This window comes from Sylvia atricapilla, chromosome 5 (genome assembly GCF_009819655.1).
Source record: "Sylvia atricapilla isolate bSylAtr1 chromosome 5, bSylAtr1.pri, whole genome shotgun sequence".
Taxonomy (NCBI): domain Eukaryota; kingdom Metazoa; phylum Chordata; class Aves; order Passeriformes; family Sylviidae; genus Sylvia; species Sylvia atricapilla.
This window is the reverse complement of record NC_089144.1, coordinates 46,233,821-46,255,422: the sequence shown is the minus strand read 5'-3', so window position 1 is coordinate 46,255,422 and position 21,602 is coordinate 46,233,821. Positions and strand designations below refer to the sequence as shown.

The following is a 21,602-nucleotide window of genomic DNA, read 5'->3' as shown; positions in this document are numbered from 1 at the left end:
GGGCGGGCGGAGCGGGCGCTGCGCCCGGGCGGCCGCTGGGAGCGCGCCAGCCGCGTCTCCTCAGCAACGGGCCTGGCACGGCACGGCTGCGCCCCTCCCTCCGCCCGCTCCTCCCCGCTTCCGTCCGTCCGTCCGTCCGTCCGTCCGTGAGGGTCGTTATCCCTGCCGCCCCGTCCGGCCACAGGGGCCGAGGCCGCCCTCTCTCTCCGCCCCGTCCTCCCGGCCGGGGCTGTGTGTGCATGGCGGTGGGGGGGAGGTTCTTTATTGGCCTCGTCCTCCCTCTCTGCCTCCCTCCCCCCTTCTTCCACACTCCACCCAGAAATGATCCAGTGAAACTAGGAGGAGGTGATTCTCCTCCTCCCTCCTGCTGCTGCTCCTGCTGGTCTGGAAGGGACTGCAGGAATCTCTGCCGTGCTCTGCTCTGAGGCAGGGTCTGGGCAGGGGAGACCGTTCTGTGCAGGGAGGGGGCCGCTGTGGCCCGGGGTGCAGCTCTCCCGTGCGGGGCTGCTTGGTTCCCGACCATGGGGAAGGACCAGGAACTGCTGGAAGCCGCTCGCACTGGGAATGTGGCTCTGGTGGAGAAACTCCTCTCTGGGAGGAAAGGAGGGATCCTGGGCAGTGGATCTGGAGCTATTCCCTTATCCAGCCTATTGAGGTAGGGACATCGTTCACCATCAAATGCTGGGGATATTAACCTGTTCTTCCCTACCATCATTATCATCGCCCCTCTCATCTTCATTTCCATTCCCACATCCTTCATAGTAACAATAAATCGTTCACTCTCTCGCCAAGTACAAGCATGCCAGGTTTTAAAGTCACAGGCAGTCATTTTATTAATATAGTGGTACTGAATTTCCTGCCTTCAATGCGTCTGCAGGGTCCTTGTTCATTCTGTTACTAGCTGTGGTGCATAACTTATGTTTTGACTGTTGGGCTAATGCATACAATGTATTAATTACCCTTCCTTTGATATTTCCATCTTCAAATTGCTACTTTAATCACAGATGGAAGTGTTTATCACAGACAAGGCTATCATCGCAGAATTCGGTGTAAAAATACATTGCTTCACCCCATACCCTCACCCATAGCTACTACCCTCACTTGCAGAAGAAATTAGGCATGCCATCGTAATAAGCCTACAAAACAAAGAAAGGGAATCTTTTTTTTATTTGTGGGAGATCATCGAAGCAGAGGAGGTGTAAAACTTAGGGAGCAGGTTAGGTAAGAGCAGCATTACTTTCAAGGTACCTGGATTTACTGGAGTGAAACTGGGTTACTGGCCATGTTGGATGGTAGGGCTTAACTTCAGTCGTTAGTTGTATCTCCTGTGCTCTACAGCGTAGATTTGATCGTAAGTTTCATCATGCTCTTAAGTCAGAGCATTGTCACAATCATTTATGGCATTTGGCTGTGTTCAGAGTAGAGAAGGTCTGCAGCACACTGTCCAGTGCTAGTGTTCAACACTAAACTAGGCGTAGCAAAAGAAGAGAAAATGAACTGAAACACTGTTGACCTAGAACTTGAATAAATTGGGGGTTTGGTTTACTTTTTTGTTCTGTAAGGAAAGAAAAGGCCTAGAAGAATGGAAACTGATTAAATGAAAATATATTTGTGATTCTGTTGCCAGTGCCTTCTTGTCAAGGTATTTATATTTTTTTCCAAGTTCCCTATCTGGGAAAATTTAATGTTAACTCTCCAAATTATACTGTTTAAACTCTATGATAAAATCTTGCTATTTTAAAGCTAGGTTTAGTGCTGTAAACAACAACAGTTCAGGTATTCATAGTTTACCAAAGTTCTGTGGTGCCTCAGTTCAATTAGCTATTGCACCGCTGTTGAATTACTAGCCCATTGACCAAAATCAAAACACACCATGTGATTGCTTTTTGTGCTGTACTCAAATAGGCTGCTTAGGAAGAAGTGTGCCAGATAGTCAGTTGAATTTGAAATATGATACCTCCTTCTCTAAGTACAGAAGTAAGTTCACTTCGGTACAATGACTAGCCATTTATAATCTAGTTCTAATGCATGGTTTGTGTAATGGCTTTCTCCAGGGCTAGTGCTCGTGCTGTGTTCTTGCACTGTTAATTTCATGTTGTGTATCGTGAGTTCTCTATATCCAGAGGAGGTGTATTTGCTTGTGTTTGCTTTCCTTTATTTTAAAGCATTGTTGTATGTTGTGTACACAGAACATGTGAACCATGGGTTTTGTATATACTGATGGGTCATCACAGTCCTTGTTTGTTACTCAGGATTGAAGAATTTTAGATTGTAAAGTCAAACGGCTTTTTTTTTTTTCCCCCTGGAAGTGTACTTAGCTTGAAGAGAAGTAAAGCTGAGTAAAATACACACTGTTTAATATATGGCATTCCTTACTAATGTTAACAAGAATGTCTATGGCTTCTCTAAATGCAGCTTCAAAAATTAAGAGTGAACTTTCAGCTGTATGCTGCATCCAGCTGTATGATGAAATATTTCTAATTAAGAATTCAGTAATGGTGTTGCTTAAATGTTCACAATCTAACACACTATGGAACGTAAGACTTTTTGGAGAGTTCAGCAGGAATGCTCAAAGTAGAAACTACTATGCATTATAGTAGATGCTTTTCAAGAAATAATTGTATGTGACAGGTATTTCAACATAGTTTTTTTGTTAGGGTTTTTGTTGTTGTTGTTGTTTGTTTGATTTTTTTATTTTATTTTTTTTTAAATTGGAGATGTTCCATGATCTAACTGGTTCCATTAATTATGGATTAAGTCCATAATGACACGCAAGATTAAAGTTGGATCTATTTTGGTACAGAAAACATGGAAACAATGTGAGAGTCATATGAACATCCTGACCGTGTTTGGGAAATTAACACATACTGAAAACAGCAAAGTTGTAGAAGAGCCATACTTGTGAAGTATGAAAGTTTGAATTTGAGGGAGATGCAAAGGTTTTTTGAAATAGAAAACCTCGAGACGTTTACTAGTAGAGTTATATTGGTATTTTTGCATGCAGTTTGTTAGAATAAAAACTTTAAAATGTTGTTTAATAAAAGGCAACAGAGAAAAATATAGGGACATAATTTTCTTAATTAAAATAATTCTTAAAATATAGGAACATAATTTTTAGGAGTCATTTTGACAGTAACTCCTGCTGTTTTGTTGTTCATAATTATTGTTCAGTTTTTAAAATGGTGCCCCAGGACTGTATGTGTCCCACTGTGGTGAGAAAGGTCCATGTTCCTTTTTTTTTGTCCTATTGGCAGTGCTGTTTCTAGTTAGGTTGAAAAAGTCCAATTCTTTCAGCATGCATATGGACTAATATTGTGCCTGATGTGTTGGTCTAGGTAGTAGGAGTACACTGTCCCTTTGGATTTCTTCAAAGTGCTGGAGACAACTCAGTTTATGTGGCTGAACTCTATGGCTAGACACCCTTTTTGGTGGAAATTTGCTTTACAGTAATTATGTGCCCCAGAAATGAAATTTAATATTCCTAAATTGACAAATACACATTGATTGTTATCTGAACCAATGAACAAATAATCTGATCTCTGATGTACTATTTACATTTTTATAACAGCTCTTTTTTTTTTTTTTTTTTTTTCCTTAACAATGAATGTGTTTATGATACTTGGGGGGGAAACAGGGCAAATTTTTGTAGAGGTATTCTATAGTTGTACCTATTTGTTGATGCTAATTGCAGACTAAATGATATAATTTTTAAAGGCCTAACTTCTAACTTCTAAGACATTAAATTATGACAGCACTTCAGGAAAACATCTCTATTCTGGAATGCCATTTAAGCAGACATATAAATGTATGACTGAATTCCTGCAAGAATTTAAGTACAAGCTTAGAGTATGTGCAAAGTGCATAAAAATGATGTATGCTTAATTAAGACCTCATATGTACCCAGATATCTGTAATACTTACTACATAATACCTCATGCCCAAATTGGTTTATCTAAAACAATGACAACAAATCAATGATTGACTGTGTGGACTCTGTAACTTCTTTCAGCTCAGGAGAAGCTTTGGAAGGCTGCTCTGGGTCAGTTTGTGTCCCCTGCCTCAATCTCCATAGTTTGCTCTTTTATTATAAAGATTGTGGGCGAATGTAGTGAAGGTGAATTCCTCAAGTGCAAAGATCAGCGTAAGGCATAGCAACATACTAGAGCAAGTAGCCCTGATGTAATTTAGTTGCGTAAACTTGGGTACTTTAGGTGCACAGGTGTTTTCTGAATGGGCTGATAGATTTTGACAAAGAACCCGGAGCTCTGGAGATGCATCTAAATTCCCGGTGTGATACACTAGGACATCTAAAGCTGTGTTATGTATTTTGCCTATGGTCTCTAACCCAAAACATTAATGCAGGGCAGGAGGGTCTTCTTTTACTATGTTGGGACACCTCATAAAACATTCCAAGTTTAGAAGACTTAAGTCTACATTTATTTTTTTCTGTTTCTTTGTGTATTCCACTGCCTGGAATTGTCATACATTATTGTATTAAATATGTTTTGTATTATAAAAAAAAAAGTTTTAAGTTTAGAATTAGGGATTTTTTTTCCAGATTGCAAATCAAATTTTCACATATTTTTTTGTAATTTCACTAGCTCTTTTATTATTTCAGTGTAAACACAAAAACTTGGCAGTAAAATGCTGCAGTCTCTGTAACAGAATGTATCATTTAATTTCTATATCCCAAATTATTAAATGTGTATTAAAGGACTTAACACATAGAAAGAGTAATAAAGTGTTTCTAACAAACCTGGTATTTTTAATTTACTTAATTTGATTATCTCTGCATACATACCATGTTTTAATTGAATGACCAGTTTTTCATTGTTGGATAGCAACAGCTTTAATTTTTTTCAAACAGTTTTTAGAAAAAATAACTTTGAAGGTTTTAATGTGTCTCAGAGACCTCATGTTGCCACATGTAGCTGTGCACATGCCTATTTGTTCTATGTTACTAGCAGGAGTGGATAGTTTTTGATTATCTGTTATTTTTTAGTCTTTTGAAACTGCTCATGTTAAAAGAGCTTTGGATTTTTAACATAATTGAATATTAATTAATGTGAACTGGCACAGAGTAATAGGGATGGTTGAATTGGCCCTATTTTGCTCTTTGTTGGCTGCTGCCATTACACAGCATGAGAGGGTGGAGCAGTCTGCCTGGAGCTGGTTTTTCCCCTTCCACACTTGGCACTGTGGCAGGGAACAGCTTCATTCTTTGCTCAGCCTTACTTAGCACAGCTACACCATGTATAGGCCTGGCCCAAGTTATTTCTCCTCTAAAGTGTAAAAAAACATGGCAAGCAGATTGTCAATCTGGGAGTTGCAATCTGTTTCCTCATCTGTTTCTCAGAGCAGTGTCTTGCTTGCAGCAAAGCCACAGTTTAGCCTGATGGCCTCAGTGCGTGCTGAAAACCCCACATCCTCCTCTGTCCTTGTGCAGAGCCTTCTGATTCATTCAGCTTCCTTTGCAAAAACAGATCACGCTTGGTAGGCCTTCTAGAGCAGGAGGTATTTAAAATGTTGAAATACTTCATGAAGCTTCAGTTAACAGTTTTAAAGCTTTTTCATGTTATAATCTGAATAACAAATGGCTCAACTTAACAAGAATAAGGGGACTACTTCTGTTAATCATTACAGCTAGCATTGTTTAAAGTAAGGGGAGCTTTCTCGTGTTTGTTTATAAGGAGAGTGTATTATGTGAGGCTTGCAGTACCAGAGTTCTGGACTCACAAAGTTCCAAGGTATTTATTTCAGACAATGAGCACAGGTAATAAAATGGAAAGTCTTTATTATATTGTTCAATGGGGCATCCAGTTAGTCTATATTTATTTTTAATTTTAGTTATACTGCTTTTAATTAATGAAGGAGTTTGTACCAATGTCCTAAGCAGAGACCAGCATTCCCAGATTTCCCAATTACCTTCTTTATCCTGTTAGAATAGGTAACCTAATTATTTTGAGGACATACTTAATCTTCCTTCTTTCAGCCTTTCAGTATGGAATGCAAACTAATAATCAGGACAACAGTAATTTATGCTTTTTGGTATTAGTGATGGCAGTTGGTTGCTGCCCTGATTGTTTGTTTGCCCTTTCAAATGTGTGAGCGTCTCTTAGCTTTCATTTTGTTATCATCTACTCTTCTTAGATTTATTATTGTTTTTGATAAATGCTTTCAATCAAAGTTCAGACAGCATTTTATCTGTTGAACTCCTTAGATTTCTTCTCTAGTTTGAAATATTTACAATATGCAAATGTAGCAATATAACAATATCCAGAACATCTGATGGTTAAGGGCAAGACAATTCTCAAAGTCTGTGTAATCAATCTTCCCTAGGAGTTCAGTATGATCCCAGATTCAAGCTCTGTAGTTAAACTCTGTGGATAAACCTCTCAATTCTCCTTACTCCAGAAATAGTTTTCTGAGTATTGGTCAAGTGTTCTGTTAATTTTCTAAAATTTTAAACCAAGTGCAAAAAATGACCAGCAAGAACTGTAGATCTAGTGTAAAATCCAGCAAGGTAATTTTATCTGCTCATAAGTAGGCTCAAGATATGGTAAGTGTACTGGAAGAACTGACAGATTTTATGATGGAATCAGGCAGACTTTTAAGGGAAATTTGACAAACACGTTAAAAGTAGAAGGTAAGGAAAAACCTTGAGGAGGTTGAAGTGTCTGTAACTTAATACTTTCATAATTCTTGTAGAATTCTTAGCCACTAGATTGCTAGTGTCTAATTCCACAGAGGATGCTATAAAGTCATTGTGCTCACCATGTTTTCCCTCTTGTCTAACATTTATAATTTTAGAGGTTTGGTAATTCAGTAGAATTAATGCAGCTTTGTAATTTTTTGACATTGACATGACGTTACTGTTTTCAAATAGTAATGTTATAGTAGAACTAAGAGGGGAAATAAACGAAAGAGAATGAAGGATGATGTTATCTGAAATGTCTGCTATCTTGTGAAGGTTGGAAATGTTATGAAGAGCAAATATAGATGCTTTCAGGGCAGGTGTTTTCACAGTCCCCGCAGTAGGGATCCAGGACATATCCATGTTTCCAAAACTCTACAGATAGATTATTTTATTTGCCTCAAGTTCAGTTTGTATGAGTATTCATGGATGAGCTGCTAAGGAGTGCTTACAGCTCTAGGCCATTTTTTTAAATTTTCCTGACAAAGGCACTAGTTGAAGCATCCTACAAACTGCTTTAATTTATGCTACTGGTATATAAATCTCTAAGGGACAGTGTAATGTAGAGTGCAGTTACAGTGCCTTTTCTTAAGCAAGCTTAGTCTGCTTGACTGGGGAGATGACAAATATAAGAGTTCCATAGCCGGAATTCCCTTCTGCTATGGAATTTCTATGTTGGCCACTTCCAATTAGAGTACACATTCTAATCCTATACTAATACTTCCAGGTTAAATATATTGACAGCTTTTAATGTTAAATGTGTAAGGCACAGTTAGTAGTGTTAATTTCTGCCTACTGATATGACGTTTTCATGTACGTGGACACTTTTGGGAAGTAGGGAATACTTTTTTTTAACCTTGTAGCTTTTGTTGGAAGGCTTTTTTTATTTTTTAATTACCTTTTTCTAGTGACAGTATTTTCAATATGATCACTTTGCATTAAGAAGTGATACATCAATTGTTCTGCACCTCACTTAACATCTATGAATTTCTAATAATGTACAGGTGTCTACTGTAAGAAAGGTTCTGTGATATTTAATTCCACAAGATTATGCTTTTATTATAATCATTTAACACTGTTTCCTGGGTATTGCATGTACATTTTCAAAAGCAAGAATAAATGTTCAAAATTATATCTTGAGTGCAGTTTAGTTCCCTTTTTAAAGCAGCTAGTGACATGTTTCTTGTAGATGTTGATGTCAGTTCTAGGTGTCTAAGTTCCTGTTACAGACAATGGAGATCTAGTAAATTAGGGGGCATAGACAGTGCCTGAGCTCACCCCAAGGTGGATAGTGAATGATTTTATTTCAAGATGAAACGCGTCTCTAATTTAAATACTTTGTTTTAGGTAAACTTTAAAGAACAGGAAAACAATTGTAATTGAAAGTATATTTAGAATATATTAAAAATGACCACTGAAATAGGTTAAAGCTAAATTTGGTTAGAATTTCTTTCCATCTGTTGTATATCTGCTTTGGATTAATTCAGAAGTAGTAGACAGTAGGTACTAATCAATAATCAGTTGATTAGCTGGCCGAGAGGCAGAATTCTGGATGGTTGAAGTTAGAGATACATGAAAATTGCTTAAAATGCATGATGTATCACATGAGGTTTATTGAAAATGCTCCAAGTGTATAAGAAACAAATTAGAAAACATTAGCTGGAGTTGAAACTTAGGAAGATAGGAAAGGCAAAAGTAAATATGTTGACACCAAAAGAAAATGTGGACTTAGTGCTTGGTGGGGCAGAAGACCTAGTGACAAAGCTTATGGAAAAGTCAATGACTCGTTGCCTTTTCTGATTTGGTTGTTTGGCTGTAAAGTTCGACTTGCTAGGTTTTGAAAGGGTCCCCACAGTAGAGAAGGATCAGGAGAACATTTACATTCGAGAAACCAATATTACTGTGAGACCACTGTTAATTTTTGGATCATTGTTTAAAACATGGGAAGTTTCTGATGACTGAAAAAAGAACATGTTCCATGTTCAGGAAGAGCAAAAGGAAGGTTCTGGGGTCACCTGCTCATCGGTCTATCCTAAGTCCTAGAGAAAGTTTCAGAGCATATCCTCATGGATGCTCACAAAGGATGAGAACACAATTGAGAACAGCATGGATTTACTAAGCTTAAATCATGCCTGACATGCCTTAATTGCTTTTTACGGTGTGAAAACTGCATCTGTGGGCAGGGGGAAGGCCATGGTGTTTTACCTCAGAGCAGTCTCAATTAAAATGATGAGCTATGGACTGAATAAGAGGATGATAAGATGGGCTGAAACTTGGCTGGTCTGTGAGAGGGTTTGATCAATGGTACAAAGTTCAGCTGCTGGTATCTACTAGAGGGTTTCCTCAGAATTCAAGGCCCAGTACTCATGGCAATGTATCACGTATAGCAGGTTTGTAGATTACACCAAACTGCAGAAAAAACATTCATATGAAGAATTGCTGTAAGGAGAGACCTGGACAGGCTGGAGAAATGGGCTCATTGGAGCCGTATGAAATTCAGACAAAAACATTGTGTAGTTCTTCAGCTGGGAGTGAATAGCCAGTGCGGGCTCTTGTGCTGGAGCTGGAACGGGGGGGTTTTTTTGTGTTGTAATTCTTTTTCTGACATGTTAGTCATTACAAAACGACAATATCACATTTAGTCTTTGAGTTTATACATTAATATCTTCTTTCTCCTGTAAGAATGGTATGATTGGTGTGTGGATTTTCTCCTAATCCTTCATAGCCTCGACAAATGCTGAAATAGGTTAAGTTGTTAAATATTCACACTGTCATAATATGAGAAGTATCCAGGAGATAGATGCCTTGTAGAGAAAGTAAGAAAAAAGAAGAGCTTTGTTAATCAGAATTGGGACTGTCTTTTGGACTAGGCATTTTTTCACTGCATATTGCTTGAATTTTAAACCTTCATGATAAAACTTTCCAGTATTGTTTTTACTGGTATTCTGAGAATTAGCTCATGAGTTTAATGTCTTCCATGTTTACTTACTGACTTGTTAGGGTCATTGTTTTCTATTTTAGGTGTCACTCAATATGAATAGTGAATCTCTAGGTTATTTTTTGCAAATTAACATCCCCAAGATATCCGTATTAGCAGTTTGACCCCAGAATCTCAATTAAGTCATTGGTATGATTTCTTAAAAATGTAATTTGCATTTGTTTTTGGTTTTCAGCTTTCTCAAGTAATTATTTATCCACTTCCATGTCCTTCTTGTCATCTGGATGGTTAATTTGTTAAAATATGCTTGTAAGTGATTTGCAATCACCCTGCTTCCTGTTTTGTGCACATTTATTGCAGAGCAGTATCTTGCATAACCAAGTGGTAGATCTGCCAGGGATCTTCTCACATAATGTGTACAAGTAATGTTTCAGAGAACCAAATAAATCATTTGTGGAAATAAAGCATATGGCATGTAGTATACGTACATGTTATAAATCTGTTTTTAACCTGTCACAGCAGATAATCTATCCTCTCTATTCCTACTTTCAAATATGCTATGTAAGTCTTGATTTCAGAGAGAGAAGAGTCTTGTCATAGGCAGAAAATGAAACCTCCAAAGGTATGGAATAGGCATATGTTCTGGGTGAGGAGATGAGGGTAGAAGACAGGTGAAGACCTGAATCTAGGTGTTTGGAGTGGTTTGGCAAGAAGGTTGTATGTAAAACTCTGAAAAGGCTTGAATGCTAGAAATGGTTGGTAAAGGAAATGGGTAAAAGAATTGAGATTAGGAATAAGAACTGAGACTGACAATGGCAGTTAGCAGTGCTGAGGACAATGAGAGAAGTTTAGGAGATGAGCTATGAGGAACCAGGGCAGAATAAAGAAAGATTCATTCAGTAGAATTGAAAGAAAATGAACATGCACTGAAATATAGTTTTCATTCAAAGCCTGACGTTTTCATATTTCCTTGCTATATTTCTGAAATGCATTTGAAAACTGTCTCCTTTTGTTTTAGTGCTAAAATAAATTGCTATAATAGTGGTTAATAAAGGGCCACCATCATGCCATTAGTTGAAGTGGAAAAAATGGTTGTGATAAATCATCTAGTAAAGTTTTGCCAAGATGACACTCCAGGGTGGAATTTCAGGAGGTTTAGTTTGCTTTTTTAATGAATGATAAAATTAAGGTTGCTAGTGAAGTTTTTTATGTATCTCACAGAATGCAGGCATTACATGTTTTTTTTTAATGACACGATCTGTAGTATTTTCTTTACTTGTGGCCCAGGATAGACAGTGCTCATAGTAGTTGCTTCAGCATTTTTAACTTCCTACTCAGTGTTTAGCCCTGAGTGTCATTTTTTGGCACACAATTCGAACTCTTCTCTAGAAAAAGAATGATTAATTTTCCTCCTGGGTGTTTTTTTGGTGATGTTTGTCGCTATGGCATCTCATTGCTTCACAGCATTAATAAGTTTACTGTCCCTTCAGTGGCTGGATAAGGGTTTTAATATCCGCACTTAAAAATGCTAACTGAAGCACTCTTAGATTATGGCAAGAAGTATGTGTTGAATTGGTGTTTCCATCTGGTGACTTTGATGAGCTCATTTTTCATAGGATTAATATAGTAAGTGTAAAATTATAGGAGTGGCTCCTCATGGTCAGAATGAATGTCTGTCTGGCAAAGTACTCCTCTCCAATTTTGACTGGGAGTTAAGAACCTATTCTTAGAAGAACATAGTGGCAAACATGTAGTATGTAACAGTTTCTCCAGTGTACTCACATAGCTTTTAGCAATTTACAGCAGCTTTCTACAACAGATGTATTATCTTTGTATTAAGTAGCTCCAGTGGATTTTTGTCTTCCATGCATTTGTTCAATTGGTCTTTGAAGCAATGCAAGTTTTTAGTATTCATGGCATCTCACAGCAAGGGTTTCACATCTTAATGAGGTATTATGTGAAGAACATTCTCCATAAATTAAGTAGCATTTTATACGTTCAAATGTATAAAGATCTGTTCAGATATTCTGAGGTTTGTTTCTGGAGAACAGACATGGATAGAATTCAGTTCTGTGGTGCAGCATTAAATTGCTGTTTCTGTTCTTGTATTGTTTAATTCATTTAATAATTAACAATGCATGTTTTAATACCTTTGATTTTCAAAAAGAAGAGAATTCTTATTCAGCCATCCCTATTCTAGAGGATAGGCCTTCAACTGTTCCAAGATCACCATTCATTGCACAATAAAAGGAAATTAGGATAATGGCTAATACCTGTGTGTTAGTAGGATGACTGAGCACCAGAACTGTATTCTTTGCCTTTGCAATCTCAACAATTTTTAATGCACTCTTTGTATATAGTTATGTATATATTTCCACAGAAATATTTTTTTTCCAGAGAAAAATATATTTCTTTTGAGATTGTAAATATAGACTACCGATATGGTGGTGAACAGAGCATAAAGAAATTTGAGATACCTGTAATAACTTACAAAAAATTACAATTCCTGATGTGTATTAATATCTTTATGAGACATTCTGTGGAATTTAATATGCTGAAGGATTTTTTTTTCCTTTTTTTTTTTTTTTTCTCTTCAGTGATTAATGATACTCATTTGAACAAGATTCCCATATTACCTGAAACAGCAAAAGTGAGGCAGGAAAAATCAAACTTTAATTGTTGAAATTAAAGTGTTAAGATGAAATGAAAGAGCTGTGTGTAAGGGAAAGATGTTATTTTCCTCTCTTTGCTTGTGGGAAAGAGTTATTGAGGAAACAGCAAGGTCATTATCCACTGATGAGACGCTTCCTCTTATGCCCCAGAAAGATAGCTTGAGGATAAATGGGATGTGTATCATTTTCCCACTTAAACTGTGAACCAGAACTAATGAGTTACTTCAGAAGAGAAGCCATTTCTGGTCCGTGGTACCTACTGCCTAGCCAAAAAAAGAGAAGATGCAGCCCTGAGCATCCATGTCTCTGTCATTCAATCAAGAAAGATATAAATGGCATAAAAGGAGTAAAAGCAGCAGAAATCTTGTCATGTGTCTCTGGTTCATGAATAGCTTTTGCTATGACATGAACGGTTGCAATATTTGCTCTCCTTCTTTTGCTTTAAAGCTCAACAGGCTGTAACAGGGCACAGACTGAGGAGAAAGTTTTGAGAAAAGCAAGTGAGGCTGTTTAGAAGTGTCTACTTTTTAAAATGCCAAGGGAGCATCCTCCTTGTTAGGCTGACTATTTAAGTAGACAACTTCCAGGGAATATATCAGCTAGTTATGATGGTGGTGAGAAGAGATAAAGAGATTTCTTTCCCTTCCGTCAGTAACTAAATATTGTTTTCATAGGATTTTATCTCAGCATCATCATCATCATCCCTTCTTTTCCCACTGTAATTGTGATGCCCAGCTTGAAAAGGGGAAAAATTTAAAAAATTTAGGATGTGAAGAATCCTGAGGTTGCTTATGCTAGCCTTGAAAAAGAGAACTTTTTGCTGCAGTTATTCACCTCAAGGCCAGGGAGTCCATACCAAAAAAAAAAAAAAAAAAAAAAAAAAAAAAAAAAAAAAAAAAAAAATTCTAGGTTAATGACTTTGGAGAATGCAGAAGGTACTAGGCTAGAAATGACATGGAAAAACTGAACATAAAGCAGAGTTCATTGGGTAGCTTAAAAGAACAGATACAGTGCTGATCAAAAGTGTGAGATCAGGAGTACAGGACTGATTTACAAAGTAGGACATGATCATTTCCTGGACAAAATGGTAGAGGTCCACTTTCAGAAACTTTCTCAAAGACTGATGAAGACTTAAGAAGTGGCAAATAAATTTATTTAGAGAGTGACAAGAAAATACATGGAGGTGGTTGGATGTTGTCTGGTCTTTGCCCAAGAGACCCATAGCACATGTGGATGAATTTGCTTAGCTACTTGGGAAAATGTGAAAGCCATACTCACTATCTCTGAAAAATGGCAGAAAAAAGGAACTCAGTCCTTTTGTGGTATTTCTGTTAAAATATGTTCTTGAGTTAAAAAAAAAAACAACAAACTTGGTCAAGAATGAGAAAGCAGGCCTCAGGATTACTTTTAAAGGATTGAGGCAGAATGTCTAGACTTCTTTCTTTGAAAGTTTACTACTTTGGCTAGTCTTTGTAGTAGCTAATTACCCAAATCTTCTTTGAAAGTATGACTTTGTTGAATTACACAACATGTCACCGTATCTGAGTGTCATAATTCCTAAAGAGGAGTTAAGAACAGTTATTGCAGTAGGTCAGCTCATAATGTATATCTCTCTTGATGAGTTTCATTTGACATGTGAGTTGCTGTAGCACTGTCAGTAGCTCCAGCAGCTGTCGTACAACATGCATTATTGCAGTCTTCTGGGATTCTTGGAAAAGTCCAGAATACAGCTGAGAGCTTCCCAAGGAAAATGAACCTTTTGGTGAAACTGACAATTCATTATATTCCTGGGAAGCTGGGTCTTTGAGGATTTTCTTTCTCAGTTCCATAGAAAACAGTTCATATACCAGATTCATTTCACAGTATTGCACTACCAAACTTAGTGAGCTTGAGATGAACCTTGGGTAAAGCATAGAGTACTCATCAAAGGATGGCTTTATTTTCACTGTGACTATAAGGCAGATGCTACCTTTCAAAGCAGTTGAATTGACTGTCACATATGGAGTTGTCAGGAACTATTTCAAATTTACCAGAGCAGCAAAGGAGGCTATCCTGACTGTGTTAGTACTGCTCAGTACTGCATGCTTCTAATCATCTGCAATTTTAGTCCCACGGCCTGATATTCAGATCATCACAGGCAAATGCAGTATAATTTTGATAACAAATCTCTTTCCCTTTGCATCTCCGTTAGGGTACATTATTACACATCTAAGCATACAGAACTTGACAACAATCTGAATGATTAAAACAGTTGTTTTTCATTTAAAGTTGGTATTTAAACCACTTTTGATTCACATATGAAGAATTACTTTCTTTCTAAAGATATTTTAACTTTAGTTTTCATGGGCATCATGCATAGAGTTTTTAGTTAGATTTGAAAATGCTTAGAAACCTTGTAACAAACACTTGAGACTAAGATTAGAGATTTGTGACCCACCTTAAAAATTGTCAGAAAAGGAAAAAGTAGCCTGACTTTAACTTCTCATTTGAAGTGTAATATGTATTTTAATTTGGTATTGTGCTGCAAGTTGGTCATATGTAATACAGTATCTGATTTTTTTCCATCATTTTCAAGTGGTTGTGTTTTGAGCAGGTTTTTGGGTGAGTAAGCATATGGTCTGAATACCAATTACAGTATGCAAAGAGAAGTTTGCCTTGTATCCCTTCAAATGGATTCTCAGGCTTAAGCTGGGATCATTTAATATAACAGCTGAAGACTTGCACACCTAAAGATTAGTTCACATTCCAAATGAAGAAACTGCATTTTGGCTAACAGCAATGTGTTCTGTAACTAGACTCCGCATTATTGATACTGTGTAAATGTGTGCCACTGTGCTAAATATTACACATCTCCAATTCTGTTGGTACTTTGATCATTAGATTCTCTTTTCCAATTGAAACACTATCAAGTTGTGTTTATGTGTTGCACTGTTAATCAATAGCGAGCTAGCCTATCAATTTCTCAAGAGGTCAGTATTTTCCACTACAGCTTAAAAACTTAAATGTAAATAATTGTTCACTTTATCTTCACACATCTTTTTTTTTTTTTTTTTTTTTTTTTTTCTGTTGTGGGATGTTGCTTCATTGCTAATGAGACAGAGCTGGGTATCACCATTCTCCAGAAAATAAAGCAAGCGGGAGAAAACATACTGAAGACATTTTGCAAATAAATTTGAGTTATTTTTTGCCTATATAGGAAACCTTGAAAAATCTTGAAACGAGCTCAGTCACAGTTAGGTAGTTATGTGTCCATTTTATCAATATATGCTTCAGTGAAAAGTTTCTTTCCTTAGAGGCATGCATCAATGATATGATGATGTTGAAGGTACATGTCCTTTTCCCTCCCAATCAATATCGTTTTTTTCAAGAAAGTAGAGGTGTCTGTTTTTGTCTTGATAATTGTGCATGAATGTTTCACATTGCTCTGAAGAGCAGCTGGCAGTAAAATTAAAGTGAATAATTTAAATTTTTTTTTCCAAAACCAGCTTCAATGGAAAAAAATACCAGCTTTTCTTGTTGAACTATGGTAGTTTTTATGATACTTGTTGTGATCTAAGTTTCTGGCCACAGAAACGGCATGGAGTATAACAGAGCCCAAAACAGTAGTTAAGCTGATAACTCTGTAATTCACCTCTGATGTGGAGATTCAGGTTCAAGTCTCTGGTCTTATCCCAAGGGAGTTCTGTAATAACTGGTTTACCCAGCATGTATTTTCACCAGACTAAAGATTATACAGAGTTACATAAAAGTATTGAAAGAGTTACATAAAATACTGACTTTAAATCCAAACCATAGAAGCAATATTGGTCACAACACCTTCTTGGGAAACAGATTGATGTATGTATTTAAGTTTAATCTTCCCATTACAATACAGTAGCCTTGAGTTTCACATTCTGTTCTTTTCTGTTTAAAAAACCTAAAAGTTAACACGTAAAAAACCCACTTTGGAATGATTCTTAGTTTAAGTTTCACGTAGGAAAGTGGAATTACCAGAGACTCAAAATTTGGAAGTCAAATACTATAGTGAATTAAAAAGGCAATTTGTTGTAAAGTAAGGGAGTGTTCTGTTCGTACTATATTGAAACCTTTCTGAACCACACCTTTCAATTCAATTGTTTTTGTGTAACAACATTATGAATGAGTAAGAAATGTTTTAGTGTGCTGTGATGGTAGGTTCAGAAGTGTTAGTACTGTTTAAACTGGACCTGCAGTTTTCTCTGTGGCATAGACTTCGAAGTACAGGACTTTGAACTTCTCAGAGTATTATGACTATAGTTTTATAGACTTAGCAGAGCTATGCAGTTGTGCATGTATTGGTCATAGATTTGATTTGTTTAGGCACTGAACAAGATTTTAAATGGATCGTTTTTTGGATGAGTATCATCAATCCATTCATGTCTGTGGTGAAGTTTTATATTTGTATAATAATTTTTGTCTGCTGAAGTAATTACTATTTGCAAATGACTTATAGCTGAACTGGTTGGAGAAAAAATACATTCTTTAAAATATTACATTACTGAAATATATCAATTTAGACCATAGCAGTATCTTTCTCTAATATCTCCATTTCTTTCTTCCCCTTACCTCTGATCCCTCTCTCTTGGTTTCTCTGCCCACCTGTCCTCCCTGCCTCTTCTCCCCTTCTCTGCCTCTCTCTCCCTCATCATTCTATCTCCATTAATCTACCTTTCCATTCATCGCTTTCTCACCATATCTCTGCACTCCCTTCTGCCCTGCCACCATCTCTCTCTCTCCACCAGTTTAAGCCATAAAGAGAATCACCTGAGGGAAATTAATACAAGAACACAAATCAGGAAGTGCTGCCTATTGAGCTGAAAATAGTAAGATGGAAGGATATAGTGACCAAGTATTCTGAAAAGAGAGAAACTGATGTCTTTGTTTAGGAAAAAAGTTGGTGTTCCTGAGGATGAGCCAATGGCAAGTATGATGTACTAAAACAGGACAAGTCACCCATAACCCTATCCAACATTAAAAAGGAAAAGTGTGAAATAGAGGGGAGATGTTTTATTTAGAATATGTAAATCTGCTTGGATTGTATACTCTTTCCTATGAACTGAGACTTAGCATAATAATAAGGATAGCAAGTATCCTAAAGAATTGTTGGATGATTTGACTGATTATATGTAAGTTCATGAAGAAATAAAAGCCTATGCAGAAATACCTGATAAGAACATAAACTACTTCAGAAAAGAGAGCTGAAGATGAGGACGTCTAATATGTTTTCAGAAGTAATTTAGATGTCAGTGAAAAAAGAAGAAGTTGTGACTAGGGATTTCTGGCAGTAAAGAGAGAAGTTTTAGATCATACACATTTAATTGTCTTTGGTGATATTGCTAGTTTGTGCTGGATGGGCCTTTTTTAATAATATATTGTAAACAAAAGAACTTCACACTCAAGTTCTTCAGATTTACAATGGGGCTGCTTTGGAATAAGATAATTAAAGTAATGAAAAAGCAGAAAGAGTGGGGAAAAGTACAGTGACCGCCTGATTTACTGGTTTATAAAAAACCTGGAGACATGAGTTTGTTAGTTAAAACATAAGCATGAACACACATATTTATTTAGAAGTGATATAAAGAGAAGGTACAGACGGAAGTCCTTTACACTCAGTATGCAATTGTCTTGAGAAAGGGATAGATCAGCTAATGAGTAAAAAAAGCTGTCATGCAGAGATCAAGATCATATACTGTACTTCAAAATCCTCTTTCTCTCCTTCTTAAAGGTCTTATGTCTAGGTAAAGAGTCATAGAAAAGTGGGGAGAGCAAATTTAGAATCTCTTAGATCCGGAAGTACTGGAAGTAATGGTGAGGTAACACATGGCAGTATTATCTGTAAATGACATCATCTGTACCAGGATCAACAAAGCCATGTAGTAATCTATATATGGTCCTCTGTAGGTTTACATTAGTGGAGCAATGATACCCAGCCTAGATCTACGTAGAGTGAGCTTGGGTTTGACAGGGCTTCTTCATTCCGATTCAGTGTCATGCAAATGTGGCTACAATTCTTCCAGACTTCAGCTAGTTTTAGGAGCATTATAAATGCATACAGTTGACTAAGAAGTGCTATTAAATCCAAACTGGCTTTTGCAGGCAGTCCTATGTCTGTGTACCCACATTTGTCTACAGATAGTCTGCCCATGAACTGTGACATGCTGGTGGCATATTGTGTGTATCACTGAATATTGTACATTACCACACGGTGTTCTTCAGATAAAATTCACTCCACTTTAATCGTACGAAAGGGGCAGTGCTCTCTTAGTTGTTATTTAGTATTTTATTTTCTCATTTTAACTGTTGGCTTATGCCTTTGGCACACAGCTTGCAGGTGCTTCTGTAAAGAGAATTCTTTTCCACGCTTATTTCACAGCAGAGTTTTGCAAGTATAATGCATTTATTTTCAAAAACAGCCTTGTTTGATAACAGGGTTATTATTTCTCCGCTTTGCAAATGGATATGTGAAGCCCTGAGACACTAGGGCCAGCATCATTGAGTAATTTTAGGTGACTGGTTCAAAACACCTAAAACATGCTTTCCAATTTTGCAGATTATTTGTCATCACAAACCATTTAAAAGTGCAAAGCACAATTTCCTCTGACTAGCAGGGCAACTGCATATGGTGCTTGTGCATTTAAATCTCAGAATATGAAGTGAGTACTCTGAAAGTTACATGCTTGGCAATCATTCTTGCAAAGTTAGATTTAAGAGACTTTTCTACTGTCAGAAAACCTCTCTGGTACAAAATGTCTGCATCTCTAGGTCAATATTGCACTACCCTGCATACAAATTCATTCATTTTTCACATGTAATACTCTACTCCACTCAGAATATATTTCCGTTTCTCCTTAACTTCATATTTAGCAGGCTCTGTTGGTACAGATTCATGAACTACCTTTAGAGTAAGTTACATAGACAGGTGGAGGCTTAATGACGAAAAAATTATGAAATTTAATGGCAAAAAAAAACCCTGCATGCATTACTTTTTTGTGCTATTTCTTGACTTTCAAGTGTGATTTATTAAAATATTTTTATATAATTATATATATATATATAATTTCCTTTTTCTTTTCTTTTGTAGAAAAACTGTGATAAACTAGCAATTCCATCATGTTTGTGGTATCAACACTCAGATGCATTAGTCCTGTTCAATTTTTGCATCACCGCCGACCAGCTGCACGACAGCAGCTCATGGGGCTAAGACCCATAGTATTCATGGCCAAAGAAGTAATCCTTTGGCCTTATGAAGCTTGTAAGCCACTAATTAGATGAACCTGATGCAGGCAAAAGAGAAATGCCACTTCAGGACGTGCTGCACAGAACTCTGTGTGCTTGACTAGAATGCTTGGTACAAGTAGCCAGTGGTCGTGTGCATTATTATTTTGTTGAAAGTGTTGCTGACATTTGCTGAGTTATCATGGAATTCACTTTAGGAAAATGCGTTCTGGAAGACTCTAACAAGTGTTTCTGGTCACTTGAGGAAAGTTCAGCTCTTCCAGTCTGTCCAATTGTCTTCTTGGCTTTAGCCTTTATTCCAAATATCCTGTGTTTCTTTGTGCCCTTTTACAACTCTTCATTTTACCCTTGGAAGGCTGATGCTGCCAGTCTTTTCCTCAGCCGTTTAACTTATTTCAACACCCCCTCTCGAAATCTAATGTCTTGCCTGAATGGGTTGGGTCCTCTTTTCTGTCTACACATTTAATTTTATTTTAATTTCCTGTGAATTTCCCTTCATATGCTAATTCAGATTTCCTTCCCTCATCCCCTATTTTCTTCTTCAACTCTAGAGCTCCTTTCATAGAAGTCTGACAGTTGAAATTTCAACTTAAACCAAGCAGTTTAATCATAAGCAAAATAAAATGTGATTTTTCACTGGAGAGGGGAGGTAATGCATAAGAATAGGCCGTATTCCTAGAGCACTTGCTAAATTAACCATCCACAAAGAAAAAAAGTGTGTCAGAGAAAGAATGTATGAGTCTGCATTTTACTGATGGGCAGTAGCTTTTTAGCATGGTTGTGCAGAAGATTGTAATTTATTTAATTCTACATTGTAGGATGAACAGTCTTAGAATGCACTAGTGTGTAAATAGTACACTCAAGGAGCTTCTTGTTTATAAAAGAAAATGTGATTATTGTAGTAGAATGAAGGGAATGCTGAAATCAAGGAGTATGGAAATAGTTTTAGAAATCTTAAGATTTAAGGGACTTTTCAAAAAAAATCATGCATGAAAATGCTTGAAAAGTTGGAATCAAAAAGTTTTTGGTTGAAAAGTGGAGAAAGGGCATTTGTTTGTATGTATGTATATATACATGTATCTAAAAGGAAAAAATAAATTCTTCAGTAAGTGAAGCTGATTTTCTTGGTTTGATTAGTTACTTTGCAGAGTGAATAGGAAAATTCCTCTGTGCCATGAAAAACACTGTTTTGCTCACATCCAACATATGTGCATGATGCAAATACTTTGTATTGCACTAGAACTTCTGCACTGGTAACATGTTCCAAGTAGAGAAACAGTTTCAGAATGTCAATACATTCAACACTTATAAATCCATCTTCACCATGGAAGATACATTCTCAAAGTATTTGACTGATGAACAATGAGAGAAGATTTGTAAAATTTCTCCACCCATGCAAATTTCAGAATACATGCTACATAAGGGTTTTCTTTTATATATTTGCTGGATGTTTTATTTTATGAAGAATATTAGCTTGAAAATTTTTGCTTTATCTGAGAATTCTTCTTTTAAAAAAACTGTGAAGGACTGAACTCATCCCTTGCTATGGTGTATAGTTTTCAGAAAGGAAAAAAAATGATGATAAATACTGCTTTCTCCAAGTCTAATATGATATTTTACTATCATTTAACTTGGAATACGAAGAAAAAAAATCATTAACTATCTAGAACCTGAGCAGAAACCATTAATAATTAATGAATAATAATTTATGTAAAACTAAGTTCCATCTTAAAAGAGAATTATAAATTGGATAATGAAAGGAATGCATAATATGCATCATTTCAATTTTAAATATATAATCAGATTTAAGTAAATCAAATGATACTGTGATTTTTTAAACCTTAATGTTGGAAAAAACCAAACATTGCATTAGCTTGAACATGAATGTTGTCATGGGTTAAAGTGTTACTAGATAAGAGATTTTAAACATAGAGACTATAAATGATAGCTTATTCTACCAAATTTCAATGTTAGTAGCCAGAGGGTTAGTCTAACAGTAAAACAAAGAGGAAGATGCATTTAAATGTGTCTGACTCCCAAGCTA

General features: G+C 36.5%; 1 protein-coding gene across 2 annotated transcripts in view; it reads left to right on the top strand.

Moving 5' to 3' along the window:
* Positions 1-521: 521 nt before the first annotated feature.
* Positions 522-21,602, top strand: part of ANKS1B (ankyrin repeat and sterile alpha motif domain containing 1B) — a 413,515-nt gene continuing 392,434 nt past the window's right edge. For both annotated transcript variants that reach the window (XM_066319365.1, XM_066319364.1), the window contains exon 1: positions 522-655. In XM_066319365.1, the coding sequence (XP_066175462.1) occupies positions 522-655 (134 nt within the window). The remainder of the gene's footprint in view (positions 656-21,602) is intronic.